The sequence below is a fragment of the Cannabis sativa genome, chromosome 8, assembly GCF_029168945.1.
Source record: "Cannabis sativa cultivar Pink pepper isolate KNU-18-1 chromosome 8, ASM2916894v1, whole genome shotgun sequence".
In the NCBI taxonomy this organism is placed as follows: domain Eukaryota; kingdom Viridiplantae; phylum Streptophyta; class Magnoliopsida; order Rosales; family Cannabaceae; genus Cannabis; species Cannabis sativa.
Genome location: NC_083608.1, coordinates 22824163 through 22846326, shown reverse-complemented (window position 1 = coordinate 22846326; position 22164 = coordinate 22824163). Strand labels below are relative to the sequence as shown.

The 22164-nt window shown below is 33.3% G+C and overlaps 5 protein-coding genes and 1 long non-coding RNA gene across 6 annotated transcripts; 5 read left to right on the top strand and 1 right to left on the bottom strand.

Annotated features, from left to right (window-relative positions):
* Positions 1-4026: 4026 nt before the first annotated feature.
* Positions 4027-5227, bottom strand: LOC133030204 (uncharacterized). The gene is made up of 2 exons (XR_009684076.1): positions 4483-5227; positions 4027-4395 (listed from the first exon to the last, which is right to left on the bottom strand). It is a non-coding gene; the product is annotated as an uncharacterized LOC133030204 (long non-coding RNA).
* A 6797-nt stretch (positions 5228-12024) lies between these two features.
* LOC133030484 (uncharacterized) lies at positions 12025-14644 on the top strand. Its single transcript, XM_061103239.1, has 2 exons — positions 12025-12070; positions 13911-14644. The coding sequence occupies exons 1-2, from the start codon at positions 12025-12027 to the stop codon at positions 14642-14644; spliced, it is 780 nt and encodes a 259-aa protein (XP_060959222.1).
* A 703-nt stretch (positions 14645-15347) lies between these two features.
* Positions 15348-18717, top strand: LOC115712281 (uncharacterized). Its single transcript, XM_061101914.1, has 4 exons — positions 15348-17353; positions 17436-17541; positions 17621-18287; positions 18374-18717. The coding sequence occupies exons 1-3, from the start codon at positions 15441-15443 to the stop codon at positions 18263-18265; spliced, it is 2664 nt and encodes an 887-aa protein (XP_060957897.1). The 5' UTR covers positions 15348-15440; the 3' UTR covers positions 18266-18287; positions 18374-18717.
* A 150-nt stretch (positions 18718-18867) lies between these two features.
* Positions 18868-20218, top strand: LOC133030483 (uncharacterized). Its single transcript, XM_061103238.1, has 4 exons — positions 18868-19263; positions 19344-19913; positions 20011-20154; positions 20204-20218. The coding sequence occupies exons 1-4, from the start codon at positions 19129-19131 to the stop codon at positions 20216-20218; spliced, it is 864 nt and encodes a 287-aa protein (XP_060959221.1). The 5' UTR covers positions 18868-19128.
* LOC133029928 (uncharacterized) lies at positions 20202-20717 on the top strand. Its single transcript, XM_061101913.1, has 2 exons — positions 20202-20292; positions 20376-20717. The coding sequence occupies exons 1-2, from the start codon at positions 20218-20220 to the stop codon at positions 20715-20717; spliced, it is 417 nt and encodes a 138-aa protein (XP_060957896.1). The 5' UTR covers positions 20202-20217.
* A 91-nt stretch (positions 20718-20808) lies between these two features.
* On the top strand, positions 20809-21533 carry LOC133030482 (uncharacterized). The gene is made up of 3 exons (XM_061103237.1): positions 20809-20960; positions 21062-21172; positions 21260-21533. The coding sequence occupies exons 1-3, from the start codon at positions 20809-20811 to the stop codon at positions 21531-21533; spliced, it is 537 nt and encodes a 178-aa protein (XP_060959220.1).
* The last annotated feature ends 631 nt before the right edge of the window (positions 21534-22164 follow it).

Sequence of the window (22164 nt, the reverse complement as noted above, 5' to 3'; positions counted from 1 at the left end):
AATTTAAATATTTTCTATGTGCAAATATATGCACATTCTTCTTTTGAGCCTTATAAATTAACAATGAGAAGAAACTTTTGGTTCTTCAACAAAATTTAGTCAAATCCTTTGACAATTTATTGCATATGATTTATCATGTCAAAATAATTCAATTAATGAACTTCAGGTTCACTATAATTTGTATTTCAATGAAACTTTCAAATGTAATGTAAATTTATTACAACATAATCACTATAAGTTTCATTTTTATATACACGAATAATATAATTATATTATTCTCCAAAACATATACACTCTTCAGGAGTCACTATTATGTTTATCAAATTTTATATTTCTTCAGGAATCACTATCATCAATTTAATGATGTGTATTATATAAAATGTACATAACAACTTCATCATGTTGTTATAATGGTCAAATAGATATAACCATAATATATCATTCATTTTTCCTGGTATCTTTTTAACAAGTCGTCTAATTTATTTAGACTATTCATCAGTCTAATTATCATGACTTGATATATTATATATTTAAATGTACAACCAGTACATATAATAAGTCATCTCTTATTACTTTCATAACTAGATAAAAGTTATACATCTAGGTACATACAAAGATATTTTGCTACTCAAAGTAGCAATTGTATGTAAGAGTACTTCTTCAATAAGCTTTTCAAATAATCATTTTGTGATTCTTTATCACTTTGATTATATTGGATCACTAATAAATATTAGTAAATTATATATCCACTTTCGGGAATATGCAAACTGAATTATATAGTAACTATATATATACATATCTTGTACTAACAATAGTTTGAAACTATTGATTTCAAGAAATAATAAAATATGCATATATTAATTTGCTTCTGGCATTACCAATATATGTGAAATTTATATTCTTTGAAATAGAATTTCATGTCTATTCATTCTCTTCGGGGAATGATATTTAAATATTCTAAATGTACAATCAATTTGTACAATCCACACTTATTCAATAATCAAATATACTTTTATCTTGATTATAAGTGTGTCCGTACTACAGGCACGCGACTACTATTATTCAATCCCACACATGATATATAGATTCATGCACTTTGATTGTGTGTGATATTTCATCTTTTGGTTGTTTCCAATTTCTTCTGGAAATATTTGAGTAGCAAACAATGCCATTGATTATTTAAAATCATTACATTCACTTCGGGGAATGACGTTGAACAAGTAGAACATTATTATAAATTTCTTAAAAATTTATTACTTGTTCATATATAAAAAGAAATTACTGAACAATTTCTTTAACAATATTTCAAAGAATATATGAATACAATTTTTGCATAATCTCCAAGATGTATGCAAAATTTGATCTTTAATATATGTCACATGCAATAATTTCCAACATTGCAAGTAATAACAATGTATAGTAACATGACTAATACAAACAATCTTTAAAAGTAGTTGAATTCAATTCGTATCATTCTCTGCAGGGAATGATGAACAATAAATACATGTCTCATGTATTTAAATAATATTAGTCATGCTCACTGTTATTCTTATATTTTGATGTTTCAATGCAATTTTCTTAATATTCTTTTTAGGTATTCAAAACCCACTATAAAATTGCATCAATAATAATCATTTTTAATGATTCTTTAGTTGTATTCACATAAATACAATCATTTTTTTTTTTGACAAATATAAAACATTTACTTCAGGAAATGTTTGTCAAAATGTATATCGATATTATATTACTTTTCATTGTCCTCAAAGAATACAAGAACATATATATAAATATGTATTCATCTCTTTCATTATATATCCATCAACTATATAATGAATATTACGTTTGCATAATCTTCAGGATATATGCAAGATTTTATTGAGGACGCATAATCATCAGGATATATGCAATATTTTATCGAGGATGCATAATCTTCAAGATATATGCAATATTTTATCGATGATGCATAATCTTCAGGATATATGCAATATTTTATCGATGATGCATAATCTTCAGGATATATGCAATATTTTATCGATGATGCATAATCTTTAGAATATATGCAATATTTTATCGATGATACATAATCTTCTGGATATATGTATAATTTATATAGATTTTCTCTATCATATCATAGGCACACATATATTGTAAATATTATGAATGATAAGAACATTATATATATATGAAATCAATAATAAATATATAAAAATATATACATACATATATAATATATAGATATATAGATAAAAAGAAAGAAAAAAAAAACCAAATGATTCTTGAAATTGTTTCAGTCAGAGGAGTATATATATAAATATATATTTAGTGTATTTTGACTTTGAAACAATTCAAGAACTTTAACAAGATACTTACATTGGGACTTGGGCAGAGACTTATGCTTGAAGCTTAGGCAGAGACTCGTGCTGATAACGTGTTATAAAATAATATAAAGTAGATGAGAGGAAAGAAGAAGAAGATGAAGAGAGAAAGAGAAAGTGAATGAGAATTTCTGAGTTGTTTATTCCAATGGGGTGAACCCCTATTTATACAAATACAAGAGTGAGATATTAAGAAACTAAGAAAAAGGGAAACTAAGAAAAAGAGGAATATTAATTACAATTAATGGTAATAAATAAAAGATTTGGACATCCACATAATTATTAATATTTATAACATTAGGCAAATTTTTCTTTTCTATTATTTTCCTTAACCACTTCCTATCTATATCACTAATTTTCTCAACTTTAATATAAGAAAATCTACAACTAATAACATTTTTAACTTTGTGTACAGCTGTGTATATAGTATATACATTGAAATTCTGTAACACTTCATTTGGGACCCACCACACCATATTGACTATGGCATTCAAGGCAGCAGTATAGGCACTCCTTCGAATCTAATGCCTGTAATTTTTGATTCATTTTGAGAAATCTTCAAGTCTAAAATGATGAGAGCCAATGCCAATTCAACTTAGAATTAAAGTTGTAAGTTCCTTACTTAAATGACATTGAAAAAACAAGTGAGAAAGGGATTCAACTTTATCCCCACAAATCAAACATTTAACATCAGTGCTCACTCCAAATCTAAATAATCTATCTTTATTTTTGGAGCTTCTTAATGCAGCTAGCCTTAATATAAATTAGTGTTTTGGGGTGCTTAATCTGTTCCAGACCATTGAGTACCACACTTTTTGGTAATTACTAGGCCAGAGAATATCATATTGCTAAGAATAACATTAAATTACTTCTAATGTAGTTCTGTTATATCCATCTTGAGTTTAATTAAGTTTTTCATATGAAAACCTTTCCTCAAATACCAGCTCGATGTTAGATTAAAATCCTATTGTGGGCACATATGTATAATGTATATATTATTATAAAGTGTGATACACAATTAAGTAACCAATTATGTTATGGGTATCAAAGATATTAAATTGTCATAAAAATAATGTGTAGATATCATAAGTTAATTTAAAATTTGTTGAGGGATCAAATTATAAATATCCAAAACTCATTCTAAGATGAGTCTAAATTATAGGTAGTGGTCCCCACGAAACATTAAGTTTCTGTATTCTCTCTTTCCTCAGCAGAGAAAATACCTAAGAAAATAGTGTATTCTTGGAAGATCAAAACTTTCTATGCAATCTCCAACAGGTTAATGCTTCCGCTCATCTTTTATCATTATTTTCTTCTTTAATTTAGTAAAGGTTTTATAGATTTATGATTTAGGATTTTTTATATTAAAACACTTTTAGAGAAATATGTTTAAATTTGTGATGTATATATAAATATATATTTTGAGTGTTTTATAAATCTTTAACACTCGATCCTTAAGGAGCCTCATAGCTCTACCACTTCTTATCTTTCATATAAATGTGTCCATCAAACCCAAATGCATGTTATCCTTTTTCAAGGCTAGATCCCAAATATATCTCCCTACTGCAGAAATATTATATTCTTAATATTTTGGAAACCCAACCCCTCTTTATTCTTAGATTTGCACACTTCATTCTAAGCCACCTGATAAGTGTTGGATAAATTCCCATACTATTGTCCCATAAATAAAGTTACAAGGAAAATAAATTAGATCTATTTACAAAGCCTCAACAGACCATTATAACTCATAGAGTTGTCGGTTCTGTTGTCATAGGCCTAGATCTTTATTTCTCTTTACAATATAAAGAAGCAAACAAAATATCTCAAGACTCTAACAAACTTTCAGCTTTACAAGGAAAATATCACAACAGAATATAGTTATTTCTCAGCTCAAACAACACAGCCAGCAACAACAAAAACATTATAAATAAGTGGTTCAACCTTCCACTTTGAGCAACACACCATTTCGGCCAAGCAGAAAAAAAAAGGCAGCAACCTTTGGTTTCTTTGTGTAACCCACCTCAGAAACAAGAGAGAAAAATATAGAGAGTTAGTGAGAGATATTGTAAGAAAACAAAGAGAAATAAAGTGAAGAGAAAGAGATTACCTGCTGTGTTTTGTAGCATGGAATCTCCATGAACTTGTAACCGGTTTTGACATCATAGTGAAGAATCAAGCGTCTTTGAGGGAAGCTTGACGGAGATGTACTCTTGATTTCAAGGGGAACTCCGAGATCAAACTTTGTTGTGTTCTCCTTTATTTTTCTGTAGTGTTTTTCGGGTTTTCTTTTCTATAACCAACAAAGATCATTTTAGATCTTTGTTGTTACTAGTGTTTCGGGTTTCTCTTTGTGTTGCAGGTTTTGAAGGGGGTACAAGGATTCGGCCATTGAAGCTACTGCTGTAGCTTGAAGAAGGAAGGAAGGAGAACGAAAGCTTGCTGCGTTTTTCAGCAAGGGAGAAGCTTGCTGCGTTTTTCAGCAAGGGAGAAGCTTGCTGCGTTTTTCAGCAAGAGAGAAGAAGGAAGAAGAAGAGGCTTGGCTAGGTTGTGTTCTTGCTGTTCAAAGAAAATAGAAGAAGGAGAGGAGAAGAATAGGGCCGGCTGGTTGTGTGTGCTTTGAAGAGATGATTTTTAATGCTAGGTTTTTCTAAGGAAAAAGAAAAGAAAGATTATATATGGTCTTGATTAATGGCAGTAGGGTTTTGACTAAAGAAAGAGAAAAAGGGGTATCAGATTTTGAAAAGAGAATATGCTCTTTTGGATCCGCATCAAACAAAAATGACGAATCTACCCCTAGTAGTTGAACGTTAGGTGTTTGGGTGTAGGGGGCTGTTGGGAACTGCAGCAAATTTCCTACAAAAAGCTTTACAAATATTGTTTGCTTTAGCAAGAACTATTTTGTAAGGATATAAATTTGGGTCCAATATGTATGAATTGACATAAAGAAAACATTAATTAGGACACACCTATCACCATATGAAATATTAGGAGTACTCCATGTCTTAATTCTAGTTGTCAGTTTATCTATTATCCCTTCACAATCATTGGGATTCCCATGTACTTAAATGATAGATTTAGCATGGAGTTCGAAGTTTTAAAATGAAATGAGCGGAGAATTATATGTGTTGGGATGCTTAATAATTTTTGATCAAAAATCAAGTCTAATACTTCAAGCCAATTTTGTACTAGGATCCCTTCACTTTTTGGAAAAATATTGCCAATAGCATTTGTACAAAAGTCTCTTAATTTTCCATAAAAAATCTTCAATTGTCCAATCACTACAAGAATTAATGTTTTTAGGAACGGAGGGGTCCGCTGGTAATAATTGATAAATCCGCCCGTAATAAGTTTTAGCGGCGGGGTCCGCCGGTAATACCCCGTCGCTATTAATGATTAATAGCGGCGGACTGACACGCCCGCCGCTATTAATCATTAATACTGGCGGACAATTAGCGGCGGGGTCCGCCGGTGTACACCTTCCACTGACATGTTTCTGTCTCATTATTACCGGCGGGGGTCCGCCGGTAATAATGTTTTTTTTTAAAAAAATAAATAAATAATAACTTTTTTTTTATATTTAATTAATTAATTTTCTTTTTAAATTTATATTATTAATAAATTCTAAAATAAAAACTAACAAATCCACACATAATTATCATTCATACATTATTTAAAACTTAAAAATTAATTATTATCATCCATACATTATTTAAAACTTAAAGAAATCCAAACATAATTAAAAACTTAAATAAATCCACACATAATTAAAATTAAGATAAACTAATTATTATTGTCTTGATCAAACAAGTCATCTTCGAAATTTGAGCCAGTAACGTTTAAGTTAATATCAGGATTTGGTGCATTGTCCTGAGCTTGCGATACTGGCGGTGATGGGTAATATGGTTGTTGGGAAGATAAAAGCTCCGCAAATGGCCGAGTCTGTCGTTGTTGTGGTAAATTCGGAGATTGTTGCTGTTGCGAAATATTTGGAGATTGTTGTAGCGAGAAGTTCGGGGATTGTTGCTGAAACTGACCCGGGAAAAAGTATGGATTTTGTGAACCGAAAAATTGACCCGGAGAAGTTTGCTGCATTGGACCCCCGAAAAACATCGGCTGCTGAGATGAACTCCCAAATTGGCCAAACATCGGCTGTTGGGACTGTGATCCTCCAAAAAAATCAGAGTAGAAAAATGGAGGAGACTGGGAGGAGCGTCCAAACATGTTTGGAATAAGAGGAGATTGGGAGGCACTTCCTTGCACATTAGGAGATTGTTGAGTCTGCTGTAAAGGTTGTTGTTGCGGCCTTGGACATGTTGCACTACCCTGAGGTTGGGTAGGTAAATATTGTTGGAGGAATCTGTCAAATCGCGAGTCATACAGATCAGAAGTGTCTTGTCCCGGTGGAAAGCGTTCACACAATCTTTGAAACATCTCAGCCATAATACCAACATCTTGAGAAATAGTAGACCCTGCTTGAGATTGAGTTTGACTTTGGCTCGAAGAGCTAGATGATGTTGTTGATCTTTTCCCCTTCTTTGCTATGTTGTAACCGACTCCTCGAATGTAGTCACTCCTGTCACCCATGACATTGCCCATGACCTTGAATTGGATGTCAGACGGCACCTCCGAAGTTCCAGAATCACTGCCAGATTGGCTTTGAAGCCTACTTCTCGCCATCTCTTCCTCCATTTCACGAGTGAGTTGCTCCTGAACATAAATAAAAATTGTTAAATAATCAATTATATAATAATTTTAAGAAAAATAATGAAATATTAGTGTAACTCACAAATTTCTCTTTAGCAGCATCATTGACCCAAGTTTTATCCTTCCTCAGATGGCTGTCTCTCCAAGTTGGTATAACATATTTTTTGGGCTCCTTCTGTAATGTTATCAGTGTTAGATTCTGTAAAAATTATTATTTCAATAAATGAATTATTTGAAGTCTACTTACAAATTCATGACGCTGAGCTGCCATTGATTTTGTGCCTTGAGTTGAGGGGTACTTCATTTGTTTTCTGTTTTGCTTGCTTTGATTGGAACGCGCTATAAATTTTGGGCTCAAAAACAAATCAATAATCTCTTTCCAATGCTCTCTTGTTACATAGTGCTCAGGAGGAGCATTGAGTGCTGCCTCAAGATTATCTGGGTTCCCCTCATAATATTTTTGGAAGAAAGTATGCCTTATTACTTAGTTTAATTATACATGAATAAAATTTATTATGTCCATCAATTTATTACCTTCATTCTTTGCACAACTTGGTCCTTGTGATGTTGAGGTACATCACAAAATTCCAAGTAGTTCCCCGGCAAGAATGTGCTAACTTCAAAACCCACCTGCCGGATGAAAGCTTGGTTCTCCCCGCCAACTACTTTTCCTGTTGCAGGATCAAGTATAAGCGGCAATGGCCCCTCATTCGCACGTCTGCGAGCCTCTAGTGGTATATTAGTAGCACGACCACGACCTTTTCTTTTGGGCAGTGGTGTTGCCTCGCAGGCTGAGGGTACCCTACTAGGATCAGGTGGATCTAAACCTCCACCGTCTCCCCCGTGAGAAGAAGCTACATCGGCTGACATTATGACTCTTTAAAAGCAAAGTTGTATGACTAAATTAGTATAAATATAGATTACCAAAAATAGTTATAGTTTGAAATACAATTAACATCATCAAATTCATCACTTATAATATTATTACAAACAAATTAATAACATAGTCACTATCACACTCATCATTTTCAGAAACAATATCGTCTTCACATCGATCAATTAGCAACTCGTCACCTTCGTCATCTATTACGTTATCAACGTCACCATCCACATCATTTTCATCAGCCTGATTTACATTCAAATTTTGTGCAGTATCAATTATTGTCGCCACTTCAGAAGGTTGCAAAATTAACTCTCCTAGATCCACAGTCAACTGAAAATTTGAGGAGCTTAAATCATGTACAACATCTTCATCATCTTCGTCCTGCTCAATGTCCCAAATTTGCCGGTGGTTTACATTCTCGACTATTTTCCAATGTCTACCTCTAAGCAAATCATCGAGGTAAAATACTTGCTTAGCTTGGGTAGCAAGTATAAATGGGTCATCTTTGTACCATTCACCACTAACATTGATACTAATGATGTTATTCTTAATGATTGTTTTCTTCCTCTGTGGATTGATACTTTTTTTCCTCCAATTTTGATCTTCTGCAACTCGTCTGCGTTTTACACCACCAAATTGGTCATGTTTTCCAGGAACTTGTGGCACAAGTTTGTTTACTTGTTCGAGAATTTCCTCACAAGTAAAACGTCTTGGTGGATGTCTTCTTTCAATTTCTCCATCAAAGTTGGTGTCCCTTCTAAATCGATGGTTACTGGGCAAGAATCTTCTGTGACCTACATATGATGTCTTACCAATCACTCGTGTCAAAGAAGTGTCTTCGTTACATGTTGGACAAGCTTTGTATTTTTGACCACTCCATCCAGACAAACTACTTCGAGCAGGAAAATCATTAATAGTCCATAAAAGGGCTGCACGCAACTTGAACACGGTGTTTGTCCTACAATCTCTCATATCAACTCCATCAACCCACAACTCTTTCAGCTCATCCACCAATGGTCTTAGAAAAACATCCATGTCTTTTCCTGGTGATTTTGGTCCAGGAATTAGTAGGGCCAACATGAAATTATTGTCTTTCATGCACATCCAAGGTGGAAGATTATAGTTTGCTAACACGACAGGCCACATACTATATGCTAGGCTCATGTTGCCAAATGGATTAAAGCCATCCGCAGCTAAACCTAAGCGAACATTTCTAGGTTCACTGGCAAAATCAGGATGTTTAGCATCAAAGTCCTTCCAAGCAATCCCATCAACCGGGTGACGCATCACTCGTTCATCCTTCGATTTTCCAGTATGATGTCATACCATGTGTTTTGCAGTATGTCTTGAACCATATAATATTTTCAACCGAGGTGTCAATGGAAAATAGCGCAACACCTTGCGTGGCACCCTTTTTCCATTAGCTTTTGTTGAAGTAATCCATCGACTAGTTCCACAAATTGGACAAGCATCTTTAGTGGCATGCTCTTTATAAAACAAGCAACAATCATGCTCGCACACATGAATAGACTGATAGCCTAAACCTAATTTTTTTAGTCACTTTTTAGCCTCATAGTACGTCGATGGAATTTTATTTCCTTTCGAAAAAGCAAGATTCAATAATTTTAATAATTCATCAAATACGCCGATAGGAATTTTTCCACGAACTTTCAAATGCAATAACTTTGCTAGAAAGTTAAGTGAAGAAATCCAATGGCATCCAGGATACAATTCAGATTCAATCTCTTCAAATAACTCATCGTAATATTGAAAAGAATCAGAATTGCGTTGAACATCTTCAGTTGTTGGTCGAATAAAATCTTCAACAATGGGAATCATCTCGTCATCTTCATCATCTAAAATATGCTCAACAACTTCCGTCCGTGCAACAACTTCTGTTTCTGACTCCCCGTGGTAAATCCACTTTTGATAACCATTATCAAAACCCCAATCAAATATATGCGCTTCCACAATGTTTAAAGGCTCAAATCGAGTATTTAAGCATTTAACACAAGGACATCTAATTTTTCCATCAGAATTTTTATAATTTGAAGCCATTGCCAAAAATACTTGTAGACACTCCCAATATTCTTTACCGCGTTTTCTCCAAGAAATCCAAGACTTATCAATCGTCATCTAAGAGAATTTTAAAGTTTTATGAGTTTAAGCAATGTTAATAAACTAATTAAAATCTTATGCTATTTTATGAAATTTTATGAATTCAACGTGATAAATTAATTAAAATCTTATGCTATTTTAAGAAATTTTATTTGTAATATGTTTTTATTAGCAAAGGAAAATTAATCAACATTGTAATTTATTTGGTTAAAGTTTATTTTTAGTATATTGTAAACAAAGTGTACACCAACATTGTTTAAAGTTTTATTTGGTTAAAGACTTTATTTGGTTAAATTTTTATGAAATATTAGTTATCGATTTATTTTTTATTTATTATTAATTCATGATAGTCATTTACGAATTTTTAATTATATTTTATTTATTAAAATTAATATTCAATACTATTAAATAAACTCATTTTATTTCTCTATTTTTTTTTTAAATAATTACTTATATAAATATTTAATTTATTTATAAATAAATATATCAATTTAATAATTACATAAATATATTTACAAATAAATTTAATTATCATATTATTTAAAAAATTAAAAAATATAATTAACTTAATATAAATAATTAAATTTAAGTTTGTTAAAAAAATATTTTTTTTTTTAATAAAAAAGTTTTTTCTAATCATTCTAATGTTTGTTAATTATTTTATTATATAAATACTAATTATTTTTATCAATAATATTAATTTATTATTTACATAAACTTTCTTCAAAAAATTAACTTCTTTTTTATAAATAATCACATATTTAAAAATAATTACAAAATAACACTAAATTATTAAAATATTTAAAAGCAAAATTTTATATTTTCAATAATTATTATTTTAATAAATTGTATTAATTTTAAAATTATATAAATTTATTAAAAACCTAAAAAATTTTACTTGTTAATTAAGAATAATTACACAAATATTCATATAAGTTTTTTATTTATAATTAAAACATTTAAACTAAATTTATCAATTTTTTAATTAGTAAAATTTTACTAAATACAAAACTGAAATTATTATAACCACACAAATAATTATAACTACAATCAAAATACATAAACAATTAAACTCAAACAATAATCTATATATTACACATAAACAATTAAACTCAAACAATAATCTATATATTACATATATTTACTAAGACAAATAATATATATACTATATATAAAAATGTACATAAAAATATATACTATATACTATCTATCTACTGTATAATATATAATATATAGAATACACTATATACTATATACTGTATATATTTATATATATACAACACATTACAGATTTTTTTTTTGTTTCAGAAAAAAATACAGATTTAACAAATTAATACATTTTTAATTTATACACTAACAATATTTTACACATATTAATTAAAATATTTATATATACAATACATTTCAGATTTATAATACTAACTACAAATTTTATAGAAATAAAAAACATACTTTACACAAATGAAATTTTCTGATCTCTTCTCCAAGCCAAAAATTTGAAACCTCTTCTACAATTTCTGAAATTATAACATAAAAATTTACATTAACAAACAAAACCAAAAAAAATAAACTATAAAACATATATTGGTAAATATAAATACCTAAACCACTTCAAACGGAGACGGAGGCGGAGGCGGAGACGGAGGCAGAAACAAAGAGAAAAAATTGGGGGAGGCGGTTTGGAGGGGGTTTGCTTCGGTTTTCAGAGAGAAAAATGAGAGAAAAATAAAATTGGGAAAAAAATGAAAGGGAAGAAATGGGGGAACCAGGAGTGGGTGTGTTTATATAGATAAACATTACCGGCGGGGGTCCGCCGCTAATACTGGACCCCGCCGGTATTAATACAAAAAATAATATTTAATTAGAATTAGCGGCGGATCCCCGCCGGTATTGATCCGCCGCTAATTCTAATTTGAATTAATGGGCAGGTATTTTCCCGCATTAATGGTGCCTCGTAAATACCGGCGGGGGTTGTCCGCCGCTAATACTGGTACCCCGCCGGTATTAATATTTTTTAATTATATTTTTAATTTTTTTTAAAAAATAAACACTAATACCGGCGGACCCCCTAAATCCGCCGGTAATAGGTCCGCCCCTAATTATCAAAATTGTTGTAGTGAATTATAAGCCATATCGAGAGAGTTGTGGCCAAAATTTAATTTTTTTTTCATTGCACTAGGATCATTTTAGAGTCAAGAAAAGTGAAGTAGTGCCACTACCACTGTTGTGACCGAAATGGTACGTTTTACATTTATCAACTCGCAAGTGCACAAATTTTTATTATAGTGTAGAGATTGTGAAGAATGAGGTCGAACCCATAAGAATTACATGAGATAAAAGAAAAAACATTTTTAATCTAAGTTATTATAATTCTAACCTAATTCTGAAAATAGTGAAATTTTTGGTAACAAAATAAAATAAAGTGGTTAATGGTAAAAATGATAGTAACAGTATTTTCAGTGATATTTAGGGGAATTATTAAGGATTCAGTATCCACTTAAGTGTATATAAATATATTTTATATTTTATATTGATTCTTATAATTTAATTAGTAATCAAACTAATTATTTTTTAACAAAAAATAGATTTTCTTTCGCTTTAAAATTATAACTTCTAAGCATTAAACGTGAAATAATTTAATGTAAATACATAAAATCAAACAATATTATTTTTAATAAAATGTAGAACAAAGCATTATTAATTTATAACTCTCAAAACTACGTGATATTAAAGATGAAGGAAATTATTTTAAGAAGCAAAAAGCATAAGCATATATTGTACTGAAAATCAAATAAAAATAAATACTTAATTAGATACAATGAATTTCATCGTCCACCTTAATAATAAGGGAACTTAGAAACCCATAAGAAAATTAACTAAGAAAATCGGTAAACTAACGATGAGCGCTTTGAGTGTTTTTTCTGAATTTTTCTAGGCCTAAGGATAGAAATTGATTTAGCTTCTTCAGTAGGTCTAGATGTACTTACCTCGTACTCAATCTTTGAATTGGGAATGGGTTGATTGGGAAGTTTATTATTATTATTTAAATTAATATTAAGTAATAGCAATTCCAATACAACTCTAAGCAAACATGTATTGTATGTTACTAATACCTACTATACATAAAAATATATAATAAATTTTATATCTCGTATTTTTAATAGTTTTGTACTCTCACAAATTTTATTTTTATTATTTTTTTAAAAATAAAATTCAAACACTTATTCTATTTTTTTTTTCTCTTTTTTATTTTTTTACTATTCTCACTCTAACTATTTCTAACTATTTTTTTTAATTAATCACATTTTATAGAACAAGATATCAATTAATTTCTTTTAACCTTTACTAAAATATGATTATTTTACTTTTATCACTTTTTTCATATTTTTTTTACACTCTTTTTCTCTCTTACAAAAAAATTAAGAGGACTCGTCTTATTTTTATTATCTCTTACATGATTAATAAAAGTACTATATTTTTTTTTTTTGGATATTTTGTAGTTTATTCAAAGTTGATTTATGAATGATTTGTATATTTATAACAAGATTGATGTGTTGTTATTATTTTGTCAATTTATAATTGTCTTTTTGTTATTTTATAGTTGTTTTTATATTTTTGTTTAGGTGTTCAATAGTTGTTTTATAATTGTTTTTATGTTTTTCTTTCGTGTACAGTTTATAGTTTATATGCATTTTTAGTTGTGTATATTTTCAGTTTATTCCAGACAATATTTTTGTTGTATATATGTGCATTTGTTTTCCTAATTTTATGCTATTTTTTAGTTGTGTATATTTTCAGTTTATTCCAGACAATATTTTATGTTGCACCAGGTTCTTCGTTTCTGCAGTGGTGCACCAGCAGCTTTCTGCAGTCAGATGGTGAGCAGAAATGTATTTTGGCAGCTTTTTGTTGGGCAATATGGGTTGCCCGAAACAATCTTGTATGGCAGGGAAAAGTTTTTAATCCTAGTAATGTAGTTGTGTTTGCAACAAAGTACCTTGAGCAATGGAGGAATGCTAGAAAATCCAATTTGGATTCATCATGGTCTGAACTTCAGATGGGTGATGGGAATGGGCATTGGACACCCCCAACCGAAACTAGTCTCAAGGTTGATGTAGATGCGACTTTATTTAATGGAGGAAATTCTTACGGTATAGGAATGGTGGCCCGAAATCATGACGGTGTGCTTATTGAAGCCAGAACTGTGCTCTCTCACGGTGCAGTTGATCCCCCCCTTGCCGAAGCCATAGGTCTCAAGGAGGCCCTTAGTTGGATCAAAGACATGCAATGGCAAAATGTTTCTTTGGAGTCTGATTGCCTTGTGGCGATCCAGGCTATTCGTAGCTCTTTAAAAATGCATTCTTTGTTTGGTTTAGTTATTCGGGATTGTAAGACTTTGTTTAACACTATTGGTATTATTTCTGTTGTTTTTGTGAAACGATCTGCTAATGTAGTGGCCTATAACTTTGCTAAGGCTGCTATGTTATTTCCTAATCGTCGTTTCAGTTTGGAGGATGTTCCAACTGATTTGCTATCTTGTTTGGTAGCTGAAGTTATTGGTTAATAAAGCAATTTATTATTCAAAAAAAAAAAAAAAAAGTGGTTTCCATAATTTTTTTTGTTGAACAATTATTTACGAATCAGATTTTTTGAGGAACATATCGAGAGAGAATTGGATTTGGTTAGACGATGTGTGGTTGGAAAACAATTATTAATTTTTTTATTCATGTATATTTTTTGGAAAATTACCACATATACTATTTTTATTTTTATTTTGAAATTTACTGTTTGGGTTTTTTCAGGTGGTTTCTACAGTGGTTTCTATGTGGGTTGCTATACGAATTTTGGTTGTGATTTAGGTTGCTCCGTTAGTTGCAATATGAGTTTCTATGTAGAATTCTATAAAAATGCAAAAAAAAAAAATTGAAGTGTAAAAATGACAAAACCCTTATTTTTTATGGTCACTACTACAAATATTCGTTTTCGCGACGGTTTTCAAAACGAATTTTTTTTGGGACCGTCGCTAAAAAAATTAAGTAACTGTTCAAAACCGTCGGGAAAAATAAGCATTCCCGACGGTTTTGAACAGTAGCAACAATAATAGGCGACAGTTATTATTAAAATAATAAATATACGAAAAAAAAAATAATGGGGTATACCCGACGGTTTAAAACCGTCGGGCATACCCCATTATTTTGTTTTTTAATTTTAATACATATTAATATTATTCCCCCCAATTTTTCAGCCAAAATAACCTAGTCATTTACTAGCTTTCCTAGTAGAGTTATTACCGGAAGGTAATGTGGTGCCTTCATCTTTTTATGAGGCGAAGAAGACACTTTCTTCGTTAGGCATGCAATATGAAAAAATACATGCATGTCCTAACGATTGCATCCTATACCGTAAGATGTTTGTGGATGCAATATGGTGTCCCACTTGTGGTGAGTCTAGGTGGCAAAAAAAAAAAGAATTCTGACGAGGTAAAGGTTGGTGTCCCTGCAAAAGTATTATGGTACTTACCCCCAATACCTCGTTTGGTTCGGTTTTTTCAAAATGCCAATCATGCAAAAAATTTAATTTGGCATGCCAGCGATAGAAAGGTAGATGGTAAGATGAGACATCCAGCTGACTCACCCGCTTGGAAATCAATCGATGCTAGGTGGCCTGAATTTGGCAATGAACCTAGGAATATCCGTCTTGGTCTTTCTGCCGACGGAATCAATCCACATACCAGCCTTAGCAGTAAGTATAGTTGCTGGCCAGTTTTGCTTGTGATGTATAACTTGCCGCCTTGGTTGGTAATGAAGAGGAAGTTCACTATGCTTACACTGTTGATATCAAGCCCTTCACAGCCTGGTAATGACATTGATGTGTACTTAGCCCCTCTAGTTGATGACTTGAGTCGATTGTGGCATGAGGGTGTTTCTGCTTACGATGCCTTTAGGAAAGAAGAGTTCAATCTTAAAGCCATATTACTGTGGACCATTAATGATTTTCCAGCTTTCGGAAATCTTTCTGGATACAGTGTGAAAGGGTACAAAGCATGTCCTATTTGTGAGGAGAGAACATGTTCTATGTATTTAAAACACTCGAAGAAGATGTGTTACATGGGACACCGAAGGTTTTTGCCAAAAGAACATGTGTTTCGCACTTGGAAGAAAGCATTTGACGGTAAGCAAGAATTTGGATTGCCACCGCCACCTTTGCTAGGGGAACAAGTGTTAGAAAAGTTGAATAAAGTTCAATTCCACCTTGGAAAGCGAAAAGCAAATCCAAAGAAAAGAAAAGGTCGTCGTGAGAAAAGTGACGTTGTTGCAAATGAACCTCAAGGGCCATGGAAGAAGAAGTCAATATTTTTTGAGCTCGAGTATTGGAAGCATTTGTTGATACGTCATAATCTAGATGTGATGCACATCGAGAAAAATGTGTCAGACAGCTTGCTTAATACCTTGTTCAATATTCCTGGGCGTAGCAAAGATGGAATCAAATCCCGCTTAGATTTGAAAGAGTTAGGGATTCGTTCCAATTTACACCCACAAGTTGTTGGTCGACGAACGTTCTTACCACCAGCTTGTCATGCTCTAACTAAAGCAGAAAAACAATCTTTGTGCGGTTCTATCTCCCAGGTGAAAGTACCTGAAGGGTACTCCTCAAATGTCTCTGATTGGGTAGATATGAAAAAATTAATTTTGAGTGGTCTGAAATCTCACGATCATCATATATTGATTCAACATATTCTACCAGTGAGTATCCGTTCTGTGTTGCCAAAGAAAGTTAGATATGCAATTACGAGATTGTGTTTGTTCTTCAAATCTCTTTTCTGTAAAGTGGTTGATGTGCCTAAGTTACAGAATCTCAAGATAGAAATTATAGAAGTTTTGTGTTACTTGGAACAATTTTTCCCGCCTTCCTTTTTCGACATAATGGTCCACCTAACAGTGCATTTGGTGAGAGAAGTAAAGTTATGTGGACCTGTGTACTTGAGATGGATGTACCCATTCGAACGATACATGAAAATCTTGAAGGGTTATGTCAGAAATAGAAGTAGGCCTGAGGGTTGTATTGTTGAATCATACATCGTTGAAGAGACGATTGAATTCTGCTCAGACTACTTGTCAGAGGTTACCACTGTTGGCTCTCGCTCTACTCGGGTCGATAGGGAAATAAGCAGAGGGGGTAGGGGTTTTTCTGTTTGTGGTGTGAGTCGAGCTGATTGTGAAGAAGCGCACCGGCTTGTGTTGCAAAATACTGATGTTGTCCAACCGTACATTGAGTAAGTTTAAGTTAATTTTTCATTGTTAAAACATATTAATAATATCAATTCAAACTAAAACAAATCCATTGAACACTTGAAGGGAACATTTTAATTGGATCAAGACTACTAATCCGACTAAGGCACGAAATCAAAAATGGGTACAAGATGAACATTATCGAAATTTCAGTACATGGTTAAAAAACAAGGTACTATTAATATTAATGTTTTGTTACGCATCATATGTTGATTTACCTTGACTCACTAATCAACTTGTTATGTTCATAGGTATATGCAGAAATGTGTGAATCTCCGTGTAGTGTGTCCAACACACTACTTTGCATATCACGAGGTCCTTCGTGTGATGTACTAAAGTTCCCATCGTACTATATAAATAGTACTCAATTTTGCACCCAAGCCCGTGATAAATCTAGAAAAACTCAAAATAGCGGTGTCATGATTGTTGCTAAGGCTTTCCAAATATCTAGTTCAAAAGACAAAAACCCTATTGAATGTGACATGTCTTTTTACGGTGTAATTCAAGAAATTTGGGAATTAGATTACAGTAGTTTTCGAATCCCTGTTTTTCTTTGTGATTGGGTTAGGAGTGATAATGGGGTCAAAGACGATGAATTTGGATTCAAGTTGGTGGACTTGAACCGAATCGGACACAAGTCCGATAGGTTTATAATGGCGTCCCAAGCAAGTCAAGTGTTTTACATGAGTGATCCATTAGATGCACGCTGGTCAGTTGTCTTGACGACACAACCAAAAGATTATGATAATCAAGAGTGTAATGGCGATGATCTCATGCTTAGTGACCAAATTCATCAAATCACCCCACCACCTGTTGATGTCACCGTTGGGGACGATATCATATCATCTCGTGATGATGGTGAAGGATTATGGTTGAACGAATCTATCAACACATGATTCATATATCAAACACGTATTGGTATTTAGTCTTTTTCATATATTTACATTTAGCTATTATTTTGACTATTCTTGTATATTCTAATGTATGATTTTAAATTTGTGTAGGCTTTTATATCATGGAACGAGGTGGGGACGATGAGTGGAGTGCATGGTTGGATTATGATGGTAATGATGGTCCATCCTTGCCAGAAGGATCTAGTGTTGATCTTGAACAGCCATCCGTGGAAGAAGGTAGTGGTGATCCTGAAGAACAAACACAAAAAAATACTCGCGGGAGAAGCAAACGAAATGATATAACAAAAATGGTTAGCGAGGGAAAAAAGATGGAGATTGAGTACAATCACTACGGACAACACTGGGGAACGGGAGGGACGGCAAAAGTTACCCGAATTGGAGCATGGGTGCGAACTAATATTCCACTTAGAGACATTACGTGGCCTAAAGTGAGCCAGGACCTTAAAAACTAATTATGGGAACACATAAAGGTAAAATTAATTCTATTATTCGAGATCTTCATTATTGATTATAAAACAAGGTACTTATAACTATACTATTGTCAATGTTGCAGGTCGCGTTTGATGTACCGCATACGAGATAAGAGGATGACAATTGCTAAAGGTGGAGATAGGTGGAAAGATTGGAAAAGTACCCTAACAGAAGGTATTTTTACATTCAAAGATGTCGCTCCCCATCTTCTCGAGAAGCCCCCCAAACTTTATGAAAAAATAATTAATTTGCAAGAATGGAGAGAGTTTGTGGACTCGAGATTAAGTCCAGAATTTGGTGTGAAGAGGAAGAGGGCCTAAGAGAGTAGGGCTTGTAATCTTTATCCCCATCGCACTGGACGAGGTGGTGTAAGGATGATTCAAGAACAGATGGAGAAAGAGGTCGGCCACCAAATTACTGAATTTGATAGATCTGAAATTTGGAAAAGATCTCGCACTAAGTCTAATGTCGAGGTGGAGGGCCCAACTGCAGAAGTCGTTAAACGGATTGTAAGTTTAAAGTTTAATTTTGTTTGTATTAATTCTTATGCTTCATAATTTATTTCGAACTCTAATTGTTTTGTTTGTAGGATGAATTACGCAAGCAAGTGGCAGAGGGTCTTGTACAAGTGGAAGGTAAAAGAGACGTGCTGACCATGGCGCTCGGGACAGATGAGCATGGTGGTCGGGTTCGAGCCATGGGTTTCGGCGTCACCCAAACCCAATATTTCAACACACCACGCCCTAAAGGGAAAAATGTCGATGGGTCGAACCAGGCATCATCTGAATTGGAGAGACGCGTGCGTGAGACAGAGGAATGCAACAGAAAGTTGGAGGATAAAGTGGATGAGCTCATTCGTCTTATTAGTTCCCAGCATAGCAGCGTTGCATCTGGTTCCGGTGTTGGAGGAGCATCAACTGAACCACCGAACGTTGACATTGCCTCCGAACCAGTAGCACGACCGTCGAGTGCTGCCAATGTCTACTCTGCACCAGATCCCATAGCACAACCGTCAGGTGATGCCAATGTCTACTCTGCACCAGATCCCATAGCACAACCATCGGGTACTGCTAATGTCTACTCTCCATCACCCCCGCATTTTCGAGAGGAAATTGCTCCAGCAGCAGCACCGCCACCTACTGGTGGTAGTTCGGAAGAGGTAATCTTAATGTTAGTTTACGAATTATTCAAATGCAAAATTATAAATATGGTCAACTTACAAATTGAGTTGTTGCTTGTTTGTTTTGGATTTATAGACCTTACCATGTTGGATGCACTGTCTGTTGGAGCCTAGTGGGATGGTACTGAAGGTTGCTTCAGGCCACATTGTGAAGGAGAAATATTTGAAAGATGGAAAGTTTTCCATCAACATGGAAGAATACCTATACACAAAGATTATCGTCGGGTATATATCGAAGAAGCCAATATGGAGAATGCACTATCCCTTAGTCGACGATTCATTGATGACAGTAGGTCAAGCTATAAATGGTCATGTGGCATGGCCAAAAGACTATCTTACACCTGTTGGGAAATATTTGGTATGTTTCAATTTGTTTACTTAACTTATTGTGTTTATTAGTTAATGGCATTGCTAACTTATTGTTTTTTTTCATATATATAGACACAACCACCCACCAAGAAACTTCAGAAGCAACCCGTGAAGAAAAGCTCTGAAGATTTACTCGGTCCTCCAACACAGCCTCTAAAACACCCTGGGAGGCCGAGTAAGGCAAAAGTTAATGCAAAGTATGCCCAACCACGCCAAACTTCTTCCATTATTGCATTTTGGAACTTCGTCAAAAGGTGGCCCAAGTCATCCATGCTCCAATTCCAAGTCCAGAATGAGCTATTTGGGGTCGCAGATGACTCTATTTGGCTTGCTAAGAGTGACATTCAAGAATTGTGCACCATGCAATACTTGGGAGCCCAACAAATAGGAGTTTGGTGCAAGTATGATTTATAACTCTTAATAATAAACTCGCTAATGTTCATTTGACAGCAACAGTTATTAATTATGACATTTTATCAAGTACCTTAAAGAAAGACTGTTGGACATGGGTGGGTTGAATCGAGTCTATGAATTTTTGAATCCGGGTGCGATTTCCACCGATGCAGGGGATAAGAGTAATCGTTGCCAAGCACTAGTCGCTCGAATGACTAGGATGACTAATTCAGAGAAATGGCTTATTGCCCCATATAATAATAGGTATATGTAGATGTAAACTAAATAATTTCGGTATTTTTAACTCTTCATAAAATTTATTATTATGTATATGTTAACAGTTTTACACTTATTTGTCCGAGCAGGAAGATGTTTCACTGGATGCTTGTAGTCATCCAGCCAAGTACGCAGACGGTGGCGTACTTGGATTCAGGCAACGACGACATCCCGGATGATTTGAACTTTATTATATCCACGTAAGTTCTATATCAAACATCCCAATATGTTAGCGTGTTCTTTATTTATAAATTTATATATGCTAATTAAATTTACTTTTTGTGTAGATCGTTCACAATGTATAACCGAATGGTACGACGACCTGATCGACCTACCCAGTGGATGACTCTATTTGTCCTCGACAACTTAGATGACAAACAGTGTGGATACTACGTCATGAAATTCATTGAAAGTTTCATGGTCGTAGAAGATCCAATACAATTGTTGACCCGACAAGATAGGTTCTCCACTCCGTACACTAATGATGAGATAAATATTATGCGTGATCGGTGGATTCATTATGTGAAAGCGGAAGCGGAGCGACAACAGTTACCGTGTTAGACAGTGTGTATACATATACATATTTAGATGATATTAATTAGCGTTAGTTCAATTATTGTGACTATACAAAATTTTAAATATATTTAGACGTTAGTTTAATTGTTGTCACTATGCAAATTTTTACAAAATTTAAAAATTAATGCAGGTAAAAAATTGCAGAAAATTTGTTTTTTTTTCCTATTTTTCAAATGTACCGACCGAAAAAAAACCGTCGCTAAAAAAATTCAAAAACGAAACCAGCATATAAGGCACGTTTTAAAACCGTCGCCTATAACTGGGTATAGGCGACGGTTAAGAACCGTGCCTAATACTATAGGCGACGGTTTAAAACCGTCGCCTATAGTATTAGGCACGGTTAAAAACCGTCGCCTATACCCAGTTATAGGCGACGGTTTTAAACCGTCGGGAATCCCAGATTAGCGACGGTTTTGAACCGTCGCCTATTTTGTCCAATTTACGACGGCCGAATAGGCGACGGTTATAGAAACCGACGACAATACTTTAAACGACTGTTTAAAAGCGTCGGGAAAACCCATTTTTGTAGTAGTGTTGACATATCAATTATACATTACCCATTATATTATATACCCTATTTTGAAATCATAATTTTTTATTACTTCTATTATTAATA

What these genes read in the sequence shown, in the direction of transcription:
- LOC133030482 (XM_061103237.1), top strand. Translation starts at nt 20,809, where the DNA reads ATGGGTGGGTTGAATCGAGTCTATGAATTTTTGAATCCGGGTGCGATT. An exon ending in ATTGCCCCATATAATAATAG is followed by an intron (nt 20,961 to 21,061) that starts GTATATGTAGAT and finishes TTGTCCGAGCAG; the next exon opens with GAAGATGTTTCACTGGATGC. An exon ending in TTGAACTTTATTATATCCAC is followed by an intron (nt 21,173 to 21,259) that starts GTAAGTTCTATA and finishes CTTTTTGTGTAG; the next exon opens with ATCGTTCACAATGTATAACC.
- LOC115712281 (XM_061101914.1), top strand. Translation starts at nt 15,441, where the DNA reads ATGAAAAAATACATGCATGTCCTAACGATTGCATCCTATACCGTAAGA. An exon ending in GTTGTCCAACCGTACATTGA is followed by an intron (nt 17,354 to 17,435) that starts GTAAGTTTAAGT and finishes GAACACTTGAAG; the next exon opens with GGAACATTTTAATTGGATCA. An exon ending in GTACATGGTTAAAAAACAAG is followed by an intron (nt 17,542 to 17,620) that starts GTACTATTAATA and finishes TTATGTTCATAG; the next exon opens with GTATATGCAGAAATGTGTGA.
- LOC133030484 (XM_061103239.1), top strand. Translation starts at nt 12,025, where the DNA reads ATGGTGCCTCGTAAATACCGGCGGGGGTTGTCCGCCGCTAATACTG. An exon ending in GTTGTCCGCCGCTAATACTG is followed by an intron (nt 12,071 to 13,910) that starts GTACCCCGCCGG and finishes ATGTTGCACCAG; the next exon opens with GTTCTTCGTTTCTGCAGTGG.
- LOC133030483 (XM_061103238.1), top strand. Translation starts at nt 19,129, where the DNA reads ATGATTCAAGAACAGATGGAGAAAGAGGTCGGCCACCAAATTACTGAA. An exon ending in CAGAAGTCGTTAAACGGATT is followed by an intron (nt 19,264 to 19,343) that starts GTAAGTTTAAAG and finishes TTTTGTTTGTAG; the next exon opens with GATGAATTACGCAAGCAAGT. An exon ending in CTGGTGGTAGTTCGGAAGAG is followed by an intron (nt 19,914 to 20,010) that starts GTAATCTTAATG and finishes TTGGATTTATAG; the next exon opens with ACCTTACCATGTTGGATGCA.
- LOC133029928 (XM_061101913.1), top strand. Translation starts at nt 20,218, where the DNA reads ATGACAGTAGGTCAAGCTATAAATGGTCATGTGGCATGGCCAAAAGAC. An exon ending in CACCTGTTGGGAAATATTTG is followed by an intron (nt 20,293 to 20,375) that starts GTATGTTTCAAT and finishes TCATATATATAG; the next exon opens with ACACAACCACCCACCAAGAA.